General features: G+C 37.6%; 1 protein-coding gene across 4 annotated transcripts in view; it reads right to left on the reverse strand.

Annotated features, from left to right (window-relative positions):
- Positions 1 to 2,352: 2,352 nt before the first annotated feature.
- OTULIN (OTU deubiquitinase with linear linkage specificity) overlaps positions 2,353 to 16,006 on the reverse strand; it is an 85,192-nt gene continuing 71,538 nt past the window's right edge. For all 4 annotated transcript variants that reach the window (XM_075212920.1, XM_075212921.1, XM_075212919.1 and 1 more), the window contains 4 exons: positions 15,769 to 15,912; positions 9,960 to 10,079; positions 5,820 to 6,086; positions 2,353 to 3,101 (listed from right to left, as the gene is read on the reverse strand). In XM_075212920.1, coding sequence (XP_075069021.1) covers positions 2,910 to 3,101; positions 5,820 to 6,086; positions 9,960 to 10,079; positions 15,769 to 15,912 — 723 coding nt within the window. In that variant the 3' untranslated portion in view covers positions 2,353 to 2,909. The remainder of the gene's footprint in view (positions 3,102 to 5,819; positions 6,087 to 9,959; positions 10,080 to 15,768; positions 15,913 to 16,006) is intronic.

Here is a 16,006-nt window from a genome sequence, read left to right on the forward strand (position 1 = left end):
TTTCCTGATCACCCTATGTATGGACAAAGCTCTGCCCAATTTAACATGCAGGTAGTGTGTGATGATATGTGCTAGGCAGATGTAGTCAGTGCTAATGGATCTACAGGACAGCATGCAAGAAGTCCCTAGCAACAGAGATGCAGCTGATGCAACTAGTGAAGGTGCAGCCAGTGTCCGCCGACTTCCAGTTGCACTGAGTGCAGTGCACAGAGCTGAGCACCCGGACACCGCCCCCTCCTCTTTCATCTGTCTGTGTGATTGGTAGAGGCTAAGGTACCACCACATATCCTTGTGAGAGCGTCAGGTCATGTGGCTGCAGCGGTCACATGGTACAGTGTAGGAGCTGCTGCAAACCTTCCAGTACCTGTGCAGCTGAAAGTCTCTGGTGGCGAAAAAGGTTAGGAGTAAAACATATGGGCAGAGGGGGCATGTGTAAGTAAAGCATTTGGGCAGAGTCATGGTCATTGGGGTGGTACGGATTAACATGTATTCCTTGCATTCCCCAGTCGTTCCATGATCTTAGTCTTTCTCCTCGAGGCTTGCTATACAGAAACTCTGCCAGCACTGTTGCCTCTCTGGAAAACTCCAAGGGGCAACTCTGTCTGGATCAGGTAAATATACACATAGGAGTTATATGCATACTGTATATACAGTGCATCACTGATGTTGACACATAAATACTGCACCCACTACTTTCCAAACATACAATGGTGGGGTGCAATATGCCAGAACATACACTATACAGACAAAAAATTTCGGACGCTTGACCATTACACCAACAGGAACTGTAATGACATTGTATTCAAATACATATACTTTAATATGGAGTTGGTCCCCTTTTGCAGAGATAACAGCTTCCACTCTTCTTGAAGGGGTTTCCACAAAATGTTGGAGAGTGTTTGGGAATATGTGCCATTTCATTCTGTAGAGCATTTAGGAGGTCAGGCACTGATGTTGGATAAGAAGGCCTGGTTAGCAATCTCCGTTCCAGTTCATCCCACAGGTATTCAATGGGATTGAGGTCAGGGTTCTGGGTGGGCCAGTCAAGTTGTTCCACACTGAACTCATCAAACCATGTCTTTTTAGTCCTTGCTTTGAACACTGGGGCAGTCATGTTGGAATAAAAAAGGGCCTTACCCATATTGTTGCCACAAAGTTGGAAGCATAGCATTGTGCAAAATAACTTGCTATGCAGAAGCATTAAGATTGTCCTTCACTGGAGATAAGGGGCCTGGCCCAAACTCTGAAAAACAGCCCCATACTATTATCCCTCCTCCACCAAACTCCACAGTTGGCATAATGCAGTCAGGCAGGTAACATTCTCTCGGCAATCGCCAAACAGAGAAGCATGATTCATCACTCCAGAGAACATGTTTCCACTGCTACACAGGCCAGTGTCTGTGTCCTTTACGCCACTCCATCCGACGCTTGGCGTTGGTCTTGTTGATGTGAGGCTTGCATGCAGCTGCTTGGCCATGGAAACCCATTTCATTAAGCTCCTGCCGCACAGTTTTTGTGCTTACATTAATGCCAGTGGTAGTTCGGAACTCTGCAGCTATGGAATCAGGAGAGTGTTGGCGACTTTCACGCACCATGCGCCTTAGCAGTCATTGAACCCGCTCTGTGATTTTACATGGTCTTCCGCTTCGTGGCTAAGTTGCTGTTGTTCCTTCCACTTTCTAATATCACTTACAGTTGACCATGGAATATGCAGCAGGAATGAAATTTCACGAACCGTCTTATTGAAATGGTGACATCCTATCACAGTACCACGCTTGAAGTCACTGAGCTTTCAGAATGACCCATTTTCTATCACAACTGTTTGCAAATGGAGACTGCATGGCTAGGCGTGAGATTTTATACACCTCTGGCAACGGCTCTGATTGAAAGACCTCAATTCAATTATTAACAGGTGTGGCTAAATACTTTCGTCCATATAGTGCATCTCTACGCAAACACGCACACAGAAAGAAAATACACATTGATATATTACTTACAAAGTTCACATAGAAAGTGTTCTTTATCATTTAATGCAACATCTCATAACATCCATATGTAAATATATATTAACAAAACATGAATTATCTTTAAATAACTCAAAATTGTATTCAATAGTTTGTTGGCTGTATTTTGAAAGGGTCACCAAATCTAATATAGAAAGTGATTGTATATATAGATTTGCGAGTGCTTAAGGTTTCAATAGTCAAACATTTCCAGCATGGCAGAGTGTAAGAGTTGTGTCTTTATACGGAACCTTGTCTCTATCACAGTAAGCTATTGCCTTCTGGTAGCCAAAAAGGAGTTCCTGTTGTATCCTTCTATAGGATTAGACACAATTTCACCACCTTCCCCCAGAGAAAATAATTTTAATATTTATTTTAATAAACTCATGAGATATCTAGATATACACACTGTATATTTTGAATGCTTTAATCATAGCTTGTGTTTCTTATAAGCAAACTTACGTTTTTAGGTTTAATGGTCCTTGAAGTTTAAAAATCATAAAATGTTAATTTACTATTTTGAGACATTAGACTGTTAAAACCAAAATGGTGTTCAACAGATAGCTTGGGCATCCACAAATATTGCTTTAAAGTGTGTACCTCTACATCAACTTCTTCCCTTGTGGAAAACTATACAGAATACAAAAGAATTAGCATTAACAAAGACATTTTTAACTACCTGCACCTATGCAAATTTTGCTCTGACTTCTGGGCTTATGGGAAGTGTACAGAGCACCTGCTGAAGTGCATGTTAAAAAACTGTAACCTGTTCCTGTGTTAACGTAAATAAATTCTTACAAAATGACCAAATATTGTCATGCAACTCTTCAGTTGCACGACAATAGTACAATTTCAAACCACGGCAGTAATAAATCGCTTTAATAAAGAGGAGGGGGAAATTGTTATTTATAAACTTGTCTCTTCACACACCCTAACTGGGACATTGTAATGTCTGTCATCTTCGGTTATAAGAGTTACCACGGGCCAGTTTGCCTGGTCATCAGGATATTGTGTAATAAATTCATCTGTTCCATATTTGTACAGTCTATACACTTTTATGGTGCACTGTAACGCATATCCAAGAAGAAACATTTCAACCTAAAAAAAAACAAAAACAGTGTCTTAGTATAAGAAAGTAATCAAATAAATGTGTCATTTAATCATTTTGGAGGTTCTTAGGAGGGTGCTATAATGAAAGAAAAATGTATGCTTAAATACCAAGTAGATTTGAACCTTATATTGTACAATTGTTTGAATTAGAAATGGTGTGCCTCACTAGATCAATCTAGTTACTAAAGTCTGGAGGCATGACAGGTTCATTTATGAAAGCCATGGATAAATACCATAAGATAGGGCACCACTGGTATGAATTAAGTTATGTTATCCACCCTCAGCAGGATGATATGGTGGGTTTGGGGAGTCACCGGGTAGGTAGTTAGTTCTCAACCCTTGCGTGGCTTCAATGGGTCTGACCTGGAGTGCATTTTCCCTTAAAGTATAGAGTTGGAGACAATCTGATGGACTTCTGGTACTTCTCTTGTAAATGTATTACTGATTAAAAGTGTTATCTTGTGAACTTTTAGAATGAGGAGAACACAATATCACTGTACAATGTTTATAGTGACTTAGGTAGAGCTAGAGGTTAGTTAGATGGGATGATAGGTATGTTATTTGTATGTTGTAGCTCAAAATCTTAATAAAAATACTTTCTAAAAAAAAAAAAATGTTTATACTGCTATGGCTGTGTATCCTGGGAACTGAATTCACTCCCTATGGAGTTGCAGCTGATTAACAGTTCTGCTAAATCAAGGTTTGTTAGTCGCTGAGTACACTCATTATTCCCAATGATTAAGCCTTGGCGAAACGTACGTTGGGTAACGTGACCCCACGGACCCGGAAGTAGGGAGCCGGTCAGCGGTATTTCACCGCGACCATGTCTCGCAAATAAGGGTAACTTTCAAGTAATAATTAGCGGATAGCGTCAATCGCTTTGTAGGAATCTATCTCGGGGTCTTTACTTTAGGGACATATACGTATCTGTGGGTAATTCCGACGATCCAAGTGGGAAGTTTAGAGTGTCCTATTTGAGAGCAGATATCACGGCTGTGAGACTCTGCAGAGAGGGATTTCTCACTTGTTGATACTGTTATGCAGATATAGTGGCCCTCAATAAATATCAAGCCACAATAAAAATATGGATACATAACCCTGTGGTGAACCTATCTTATCTGTATAACAGGGTTTACAACTGGTTTATTTATATTTTAGTTTGGATACAAATATATACATCGATGGGTGCTTTAGCTACACATATAGTGTCCTTGTGATATGACCAATTATCCACCACCTTTGCCACTATTAATCTGCAAATAAATTGTAAGAGATTTTTCACTAGAATGAAGGATGTATTGATCAATATACGATTATATCACGCAGATACACATGACCTCATCCTTATTTACATGGGGTTAAAAAGAAGAGCTGGGATTGTATGTGGAAATTAACTATAGCTACTGACACTGTGTATGAATATAAACCTTTGTCACAATCTCCTTCTTTCAAGCCCAATAATATTTTTCCCACAAAGGATACATTAACAACATATGAGAACGTTTCATATGTATCTATGACAGTATCCCAATTCCCTTGGGACCAATACTGATGAGACCGAATATATTATTTAATAGTGGTCTTAGGAACAACTACTCAGTTAGAGACTAAACCAACCCCTATGTATCAGGCTATACCTAGCTAATATACGAATTTGATAATAAACAGGGGTAACTGACCTCCCTACGGGTCATTTTTATATATTTTTTCTGACACTTTATTTCAATCTTTCTGGCATCTAAATTTTTAAATTCGCCAATTGTTATGACATTTGGTTATTTGTCTAAAATCTTTTTAATAATGATAATTCAGCGAGTAAACTACCGTATTAACGGTATTTACGCGCATATTACCGTATAAACTGTAATATTTTTCGAGCGCTCGTTTTTTTTTGTTTTAGCGCGTTAAAAGCAACAATTGAATACCCCCCTTAGTGGTTCAGCTGAAACCTGTGTGAGGAGCCATCTGTTTGCACGCTTTTCACAATAGGAATAATGAATAAGAGAGCTGTATGTATGAAATATGGCAAAGAAACATGACTGACAGATAGGAGCAGATCACCTTACAAATTAAAAAAATATATATTTTATCTACAGTACTAAAAATTTAGATTCTTCATATTAGGAAATTATGTCACTGTGTTATTTGATGTTAGCTATTGATTTAGCATTATGGTCTATTATAACAGTCTATCCTGCAAACAGAGTGGCGGTGGGTCAGCTGTCAAGTTTTTTTATTAAAGAAATTTACCAGTAGCTGCTGCATTTCCCAACCTAGGCTTATACTCGAGTCAATAAGTTTTCCCAATTTTTTGTGGTAAAATTAGGTGCCTCGGCTTATATTCAGGTCGGCTTATACTCGAGTATATACGGTAGATGAATTGGAGAATGATGGCTGAGGGGTTTAATTATAAGAAAACCACAGAGGCCTGGACCCACACCATTTCAAGGAGACTGGACATGAACAATCTTTATATATAATCCAGGCTCTTCCACCTGCCCATAAACATGTCAGTTTTATTAAATGTACAGACAGCAACACTTGTCATCCCCTCTGCTGCCAATCAACAGCAATGAATGAAATATTTGACAGAGGTGACTTTGTTCTCAGGAGTATTGTGTGTGTGAGGCTTAACACATAAAAAATAACAGAGAACCAGAGGATTTTTTCATGACATAACCAACCATTGTTCTGGGCACATCATACCTGTTCAAGGCCTCCAGTGTGTCCCACTTGATTTAAGTGATTCTTCAGAAACTCACAAGGATTACTAGATGTGTTCCTAGCAAACAGCAGCCAGGAAAAGACAGGCACTTCTTTGCCATCCTTATTGGCATTATACAAGTCAATAGCAGTTTTCAGCATTAAAAACTTCACTGCCTCATACAACGCATACTCCTCTTCATTCTGGAAGATCTCATCACAAGAGGTCTGTTTTTTGTCTGGGCTCTTCATTTCACTCAATTCAACCCACTGTATAAGAGGAGACAAAAGATCATATAATGTTCAAACATACTAAAAAAACATACAAAAAAAACTGCTCTTTTCAAACGCATAGAAATGTACTGCATGTTATAGTATGAAGAAGCACAGCAGTCTTCCATAGAGAAAAATGTTTTCTGTAATTGCTCTGCTGTGTCTCCAATTTAAGTGCAATATGGCCATGGTTATCAACTGCAGTCAAATACACTTCGAGCACCACTATATTAACAGACTTAGGGCTGTAGAGAAGCGGATGCATTTTAAAACAATTTTCTTTTAATCATAAGGCAGCAGAAAAAAGAAAAGTGATATTACAGTTATATACAACAATTACAAAAGCACAAAAAAAAATGGAGGCGCTAATCATAATGGAAAGGAGTTAATGTTAAGCTATGATAGTTCACAATAATTTTCCCTATGTACAGCAAACCCATATTTAATGCTGACCAGAAGCATTCCCTCACACTGTAAGTCTAAGGATGTTGCAATCACTATAATCGACTAGTACTTCTCCTTTTCTTGCTTCTATCAATCTCTACTACAAATATAATTTAATCTTTACTTTTAAGTATGTTTAGTATTGTTTTTATTAAAAAAAAAAGTTTGTATTTTAGGTTTAGTGGTCCTTTCAGAATATTAAGAACAATGGCGTATCCCATGTGTTAGATTCAAGGTTGTTCCTTACATGCTTGCTGCCTGCGTGAGTCATGTCCCAGCTTTTTGCATCTGCCAAAAGGTACGTTCAACATTCCTGGCAGCTGCCAATCCAGAAATCCATTTGTGATGAAGTTTTTAAGCTGATTAGCAAAATAATTTATTATTCTAACACAAATAAACCCAGATGTTCCCTTCCCTAACAGATCTTCATTACGTAATAAAAGCTTAGTAGAAAAGTATGTGCTAAAACATAAAAGGCAATAGCAGCTCAATTTATGCTAAGCCTGCATTATGCAATAAATATCTTCTCTCAGGCAAAATTAATATAAGTTACTATAAAATAATATGCATGTATGCAAGAGGGCTACTTTAATCCTAGCAGAAGCGTATTAAGTGATAGTGCCTAACTTAAAGCAGCAATCCCATATAGATTTTTTTTTTCTTTAAATAGGAAGATCAGTACCTTTTAAGCATGCATCGGATAATGATCTGTAAGACAGCTAAGAAAAAATGACTTTCACAAGCTTGCTGGTTGGCAAACAAAAGTGGCTGTCTGACACAGTCAATCTGCTACACAGACACAGGTTCATGTCATGTGATGATGGAGGGGGTAAAGAAGAATATCACAGTGCAACCAGAGCTCAGAGGGGCATTCCAAAGCATCTTTGGTCACTACAACCCGTGCTAAAAGCAGCCTGACCAAAATCATTCTTATAGCCACAGTGATTTATGTTAAAAAAATTATAAAAACAGAAGTTATTTTAAATGTTTTTTGCACATTAAATTGCTCAAAATCTAGGACAGAGAAACATGCAATCATTGAATATGTTTACACGTATTTACAATGCACATTGTATTGGTCTCATGCAGTAACTACAATAGAAGCGATAATGACATATTACTAGGACAATGTTTTTATTTTTCCAAGATTTTACGCATGTTGCATGTTGTTTGGATTGTGTACCTACCTGGAAATGAGGGATTAGAGGAGAGGACAAGCAAGAGCTATATCACACCTACTGGAAGGGATAAGAAAAAAGAACAAACGCTAAGCCTATCAGGTTTTTTGGGTAGTTCCTATAAAATACCCCACACTGCCCTGCATACCTCAGTCATGTAACAAAGAACGCAAGAGAGGGTTATTTGTATTGGCTTTGAAGTTTTAGAAGCACAGGAATTCCAGGTAGGTACAAATTTCATTTGCTTTTCGTTCACCCTCAGTGCATGAGAGAACTCCCAAACATATAGAAGGAGGAAATAAAAACAAAAACATACTCTCGTCTGCAGGGCACATAACATGGAAGACTCACTCCATGAAAAGTAAATGTTCATAGGTACCTACAGATAAGAGCTATTATGAAGAAGGGTAACTGAAGGGTAGGGAAAATACCAAGAAAAATACAGAAATAGCATAGGCACCAAATATGCAACCTCACAAATAATCACAGAAGGCCGGGAGAAATATGAAGCTCTGAAGGACACACATTTCTAGCAAAGTATATGAAAGTTGGAACAAACAAAGGTGCTAAATGCTTATGAACACTGCACACTATATACATCTGTTGCCTTTGAAGCATTTAGATGTATGAATGGAGCCTCAGATTGTAAACCCACAATGTGAAACATGCAAAGTAATCAGCCCTTGGAATGCTGCACATGCCAGATGCATATGTGGTTTCCAACATAGTAACGACATGCACAGCTCTCACTGTACACTATGTGCCTATATCAGACATGTCGGTCTATTTAGCAACTATACTCGAGTAATGAAATATGGGTGTTCAAAAAATAGGCACCATATGTCAGACACTCCAATGTGTGCGTATACAGAGCCGTAAGATTTTGTGTGGTTGTACGTCACCACTGCATGTGCTGTACAGATGAGCATGCTACCATTTGTCCATGCTGTCATTTAAAAATGAAACAATTAAAAAAACAAAGCCTCAAAATTATAAACTTCAAAACATAATATATACAAGAACTATTTTAGCCACTAAAAATAAAGAATACTAAAATAAACATGTACAAATAAACATTATGAAGACCCTCGGAAGACAAGATGCAGTGAGCACAGCAGTCACAAGAGATTAATTACGCTTATGGATACAGCCAAGCGTAATGTTCCAACTCTCCTCAAGTGTGCAATTAGCTTCATTACCACCTATAATAAGCACAGCTTGTTAACTATAGCCAAGTACTAAGCAAGAAAATCTGTATGAGAGATATAAAGCGCTACCATTCCCTAATGAATCTATAGTGAAGTAGGTGAACCAAAAACGGAGTGTATTTAAATTATATGGATCAGGTGTTCAACGTTTTTTCATCCATATGGTACGAACATGAAAAACAAAATTTCATTTAATAGTGCAACATTGTAAAAACAATCAGCATTCAATATATTCTAGGGGGTAAAATCATACAAATTGTTCATTCCAGTTGCAAGTCTCCTCTTGTAAATAAACTTACAAAACATCAACTTGTGTATCACACATAACGTGAGGATTGTTGAATCGCATTCCACAGTGAATTGTCACATTCAGGTAACACACTATATACAATCTTGAGATTTCTCATATAAAAAAAAATGTATTCCAAAAGTATGTTCAAATAAATCAGTGTAAAATCAGAGATGATAGTCTCATATGAATCATCATGCAAATTAAAAAAATGAATAAAATCTAGTGTAATACAATCAAATCTAGTTTAGGAAAGTATACAGCCCGTTGCTAAAAACTACCTCAAACATATGATTGGCACAGTCTTTGTTCTTCTGCCCTACTCCTTCCGGTGGCCGGGGTTTATCTCTCACATGTACTTGTTTTGAGGGATTAAGTAGAAATACATGTAAACTGCACAGGCAGTTATGAATACTTAGGGACGGGTCTGACAAACACTTCCCTGTGACTACATGTATACCGATGACTGACATTAATCATTAATTTGCATGCGCGCCTCTCCCATTCACATTTCAGAAAAACTTTACTGTCCAATGGGTTGAAAACGTTGATGGCAGAGTGTATTTAATCTTTAAACTGCAATTTGCAAACACATAAAACATGTCACTTGATTTTAGGGAGCCATTTCATTATAACTTATCACCCAAGCACTTGAAAACACCAAAACTTTATGAATTACCAAATAGGATTACACCTATTTTCTGTCTTCTAAAATACACTGGTTCCAATACAATATAAAGTTTTGCTTCACCTTTTTCTTAAGCAACTCCAAGAACTTCTTTATCCGCACCCAGGTTTTTTGGCTTCCATGCGAGTGCCAGAATCTCCACAACATAATCCAGTCATATTTTTTAATAAGCTTTTCAGGCAACTGTGAATAAATTGCAATTAATAAAACATAAGCTCCAGAAATGCATTATATATATATATATATATATTTACACACACGTGGAGTTTTAGACATACAAAATGTGCTAAATGGCTATTTTACACAGGTTCATCAATTCTACTATTTCAGCTCTGGGAGCCATGATTGTAGGATGATACAGTGCTGTACATATAAAGACCCAAGAAATTCCAAAGTTATGTAAACCGATAAAGGTTATATTTCTAAATCTATCAACCAAAAAGCAGATTGCGCATAAGATGTTCCATTGAAAATACTGATACATGAAAGTAAACAAACAAATTGGTTCAAAGGGTAAATATATATATGTTTACTCCAACAGTAGATAAATACATAATATATAAAAAATATAATAAAGTTATAACAGCAGATAGATTCCCAAATTACTCATGTATCTATAGCTAATATGAATCTATATTGAGGATGTAAAAGATATCACAACAAAGAGCCAGAGGTTAATGTATAACGGATTGTCCAAATGACCATAAGAGTAAGAACTCTGTATGCCGATATGAATGAAGCAACTTGGTTGCGCCCGATACTGGCTGTGAAATGAGATGACAAGTTCCCACAAGTTAAGCGGTATGTTCAAATATAAAGCTCCGTAGTAAATAGCTGAAATACATTAGTAGTGGAGCAATCCGCTGTTGGTGGTGTTCATTATGCCAATATATGAGTCAGGCTAGCATATAAATGAAACATCCAGATCTTACCCGTGAAGCGAAATATAGATCCAAGTTCCCGTCCCGCCACACAAGCGGTTCAGATGAGTGGATATGATTGTGGATATATTCCTCTTAAGGACACAATGTACGTAAGAGCCTCTGAAGACAATGTATCAAATTGTATCAAATGTCTTCCCAGTAGATGAGGCTCAATAGAGCTAATACTCAGTAGTGGGTATTCCGTGGGTAGAGAAAATGTGACAAGCAGCGACAATCAACTGTGTTTCAATCCGGACGGATTTAGGTGGTGCGCACCACAGAAGACACATCGTGGAGTCTCCACTCATCTGAACCGCTTGTGTGGCGGGACGGGAACTTGGATCTATATTTCCCTTCACGGGTAAGATCTGGATGTTTCATTTATATGCTAGCCTGACTCATATATTGGCATAATGAACACCACCAACAGCGGATTGCTCCACTACTAATGTATTTCAGCTATTTACTACGGAGCTTTATATTTGAACATACCGCTTAACTTGTGGGAACTTGTCATCTCATTTCACAGCCAGTATCGGGCGCAACCAAGTTGCTTCATTCATATCGGCATACAGAGCTCTTACTCTTATGGTCATTTGGACAATCCGTTATACATTAACCTCTGGCTCTTTGTTGTGATATCTTTTACATCCTCAATATAGATTCATATTAGCTATAGATACATGAGTAATTTGGGAATCTATCTGCTGTTATAACTTTATTATATTTTTTATATATTATGTATTTATCTACTGTTGGAGTAAACATATATATATTTACCCATTGAACCAATTTGTTTGTTTACTTTCATGTATCAGTATTTTCAATGGAACATCTTATGCGCAATCTGCTTTTTGGTTGATATGTTTGTTTATTAGAGGATTGCACCCCCTCTATTGATTTGATGCAATTGATGTTCATTTTGAATTTTTTGTGCTACCTATTAGCGCCGGAGATCTAATATATATTTCTAAATCTACCAAACCTAATTTTGTTGCCCTCTATCAGCAGATACAAACTTTTCTTTTGGTAAAATAAGGAAATTGACAACTTTTAAACTGGATGGGCATTAGATGAGGAAAAAAACCTCCACCCCATAATTCTTACCATACTTTCAGAAATCCCAGTATGTGCTGAAATGTATTTAGCTGTCCAGAGGATTGAAGATATTTGTAACAGTGAGAGAAAAGAGGTATTTTCAAGGGATTTGGTGGTGGGTTTTACAGCCATCGCCCAAGAGGTGGTCTGGGCGATGTTGCTCTCATGTATGTACCACTTACACAAGTATATCAACTGATACAATATGTAATTTTGCAATATGGTTGGGGCCATACATAGACACCATCCAAGTCCATTATCAGATTTTAAAGTGGTATGGCACAAACAGATATGACATTATGCCACAAGCGGTTAGCTTGCATTGCCATTAACCGGACTGTTTATTTAATTATCCAACTTATTGGCTAAAAAGTGAGAATGGCTTTCAAATAAATAGGACAGCGTTAACGGTTTAGTAATGCAACGCCTGAAAGATTTTCACAAGCTGAAAACAGCAGAGCTGTTTTGAGGCTAAAAGGAAAGCCATTTTACCTTCTGTAACATCTTAAAATGTGTTTTTCGGGGGTTAACATATGTTTTGCAAATCACATTCAAAAACCATAGCAAGCATGCACTTAGGGTAGGGATTCCCATTGCCCAGAAATGTTCCCCTATGTGCACTTGAGTCAAGTATAGGCCACTCAGAGCCTTAACTAGGCAGGTGCGGGCGGTGCCGTCACCCAGGGTGCAAGCCCAGGGTGGCGCAGCAGTTGCCCGCAACTTGCCTCTGTGACAGCAGGCTGCAGATCGCCCCGGGAGCCCTCTCTCTCTCCTACCCTCCCCTGGGACAGTCTCTCTGCCCTCAAGCTCACCCCATCTCTGCGTGTGACAGACCAGTGACAGTGACAAATAGGCCAGTACCTCAGATAGTTTTAATAACTAAAGCCTAACTTGCAACAAACTAAAGTTAACAAGATTATTTCCTAAAGTATTTATCACAGTATTAATATAGTAACCCTAATAAAACTGGTAAAAAACAAGTACAAAACCTAAATCATGTATTGATTTGTTGCAGGGATCTATACTTTTTTAGGAGGCCAATTTCCAAACTGTGAAGACTGCTGCTGTAGAACTACATGTTCCAGCATGCCAAGAAAAAGGCTGTTGTGTGAATCATGAGATTAGGAGGGACTGGAGTTAGTGCACTAAACTCTGCGATTAATAACTGTACTTGCTATTTTCAGCAAAGCTAAATGTGGTCAGCTACATGCAGTTTTTTTTGCTTTATTCTGTGTTCTGCGTTTGGAACCCCCCCTCTCAAAATCTTGCGTTTGCTACTGACTAGCATAAATGTATAATTGAATTCTAGTACCAACTACTTTCTTAGTGCCATCTGGTGTTTCCTAAGTGCAGTACAGTCAAACTTTTACAGTATTACAAAGTGAAAAGTAAAAATGTCTTTTTTTTCTTCTAACCAGTATATGAGTGTTATTACAAACCTTGAAAGCACAGCCATTTGACACAGTAGTTAAGAAATATATGATAAGAAAATGAGAAAATATTTTCTGATGCTAGGCACACTAAGGTCACTTCAAACCAAACCAGCTTCTAACACTGTTCTCCCATTATTTAAAATGCTTCACAAACTTTGTATTATTACAACTATTGATGTTTAGCTGTGCATTATTGGATATGACTAGCTAACCCTTTTACAGAAAAATGCATTAAACTTCAACTATTACATTCCTAGCAATTTATAACTATGCTTATAAATTACTAGGAGTTTAATATATTTTGTTATGCAATAGATTGTGGCAATGTAATTAGGTATTTACAGAACCAATTTCTATTAGAGAGCTACACACAATCCCCTGGCATTACTACACTTTCTGCTTTTAACTACGCAGAATACTCAGTGGTGGCGGAAGCATGGATATTGAAATAGACTCGTAAGTCTTTATATACTAGACGAGACATATACGTGCATATAGGCAACCTCGTGGCATGAGAGGCTATGTAACAGAAATATTGTCTATATTTGGGATGTGTGAGGCTAAATAGAGGCATCTTATTGGACAGCTATTTAATTTGCCACATCACGAGTGTGTGTGTGTGTGTGTGCGTGTAATATATATATATACCGTATATATATATATATTATATATATATATATATACACATACACACACACACACGCACACACATACATACACACATACATACACACATACATACTAAAATTGGGGACAGATAAGCAACTCCTGTGCCCCATCTATGTTTGAATACTTGCCAAGTTTGTCTTCTCATCAATAACCCAATCATTATTACTGCCATCTATCGATTCCCTATAACTCATCTCCAGACTCTCACTGTTATGATAGACTTTCTGGGCAGCACTCTTCTCCTAATACAAAAAAGTGAGGAGTTGGCTCTTGGGGACATAAATCCTGCATTGACCCTCAAAACAGCAAATTCTGTACCCAATACAAGTGTCAAATTTTAAACCCACAAGGATCAGTCTTAACGCCTCCAATTATTCACTTATAGACTGGATCTTATAATGAACATTCCCACGGGCAACCCTCAGCACTTCTTTAATGGATGTATTACCCAGCATTTTATTACTGTTTGTTATTAATGTCGGGTTAAGTGTTTAAACACTTAACCTGTGGGGTCCCGACATTGCCACTTTAAATGAACTTTAATAGAAGTCACGATGACAGTAAACTGTAGTGCCGGACAGGTCTTCATTCAAAATCACTCGTGGACAGCATTCTACATCATCGGTGATGTACACAGTCGCTTTTCAGGTAAGTCTATTAACACAGACATCGCTTTTTAATACTTTCGGGGGTTTTTTGTAGGTCAGGTGGGTGTCAGATTTTTCGCCACCGAAAACCATACCCCACCCGTTTTCAGTGCGTAGGAACATGGGGAACGTTTCTGAAATCTAACAATGTGCGAGTTTGGAAGTTACCAAAGGTATCTGCTCCATAAGAGTTTGCTTGGGAAAAGAATTGGTTCATCTCACCCACAAGCACAATTTAAAGGGAGGTTTACTTAAGGCCTGTTGCTTTATCAGAACAACCTATGTGTGGAGTTGTATTCAATGAACACTGTAAAAGAAATCTTCACAGTTTAAAGTAGATTAACAAATTATGATTGTACCTTTGTAGTGTATACTCCTAAACACTCCCAATTTTTAGCAAACAAAAGGAGCGTTGAATGCCAATTCTTCCTGGAATGTTGAGAAATATGGTGGTGGAATAGAAAATCTTGTGAACACCAACAGTACACATGTTCCTAAAATTAACCTTCGTGGTAACACAATTTATCTGGTAGCTTTATACTTAATAGCCTCTCCTTTGGAATAACATTATCTTCAATGTGCAGACTTATTGTATATTACTTTCACAAAAGAAATAAACAAATCAGTTTCAGTTGCTTGTGCTACCCTTCTCATATCCAGGAGAGCTTAGATATAGCACTTTATTTACATATTATTTATTTTGCCTAGTCAAAAGAAAAAATATTTTACTGTATGGAGCCTGGAATTATTGAATATAGTTGCACCTCAATTTCAGCTATAGGTCAATGTTTGCCACACACATTGCAAAATTGCAGTCAATATCAGGCAACTGGTAGCACATGTGGCCCAAAAACAACCATTACGCCCAACTATAATCCAATGCCCACGTTTGTACATGTAATTGTAAAATGACCGCAGATGACTGCTAGTTATCTCTGTGTGCTCTCAAACCCCACTAATAAGTGATCACTACATGTGAAATGCCAAACTGAACAGTGATCCTCCTTCATCTGGCTGGCATCAAACAACTACCCATTTATGTTGCAAAGATGAAAGTGTGAACCTGAATAGTTGAAAAGAGTTAAAACAATATAGCACATACTTCAATTAGATGGTCATCATCCAGCCACTGTGGAAGCTTCGTAGTCTGACTAAGGCACTGGAATAAAGTGGCTCTTAAGGCACAGTAATTATCTCCTCTCACTCGTCTTATGGAACCAAAAAATTGAGACACTTCTTCATAACCCTGTAAGAGTTGGTAAAAAAAAAAAAAAAAACAAACACACACAACATAGTTCAACATACTGTATAAAACAAAAAATAACCAATAATAAAATAAA

This window comes from Mixophyes fleayi, chromosome 5 (genome assembly GCF_038048845.1).
Source record: "Mixophyes fleayi isolate aMixFle1 chromosome 5, aMixFle1.hap1, whole genome shotgun sequence".
Taxonomy (NCBI): Eukaryota; Metazoa; Chordata; class Amphibia; order Anura; family Limnodynastidae; genus Mixophyes; species Mixophyes fleayi.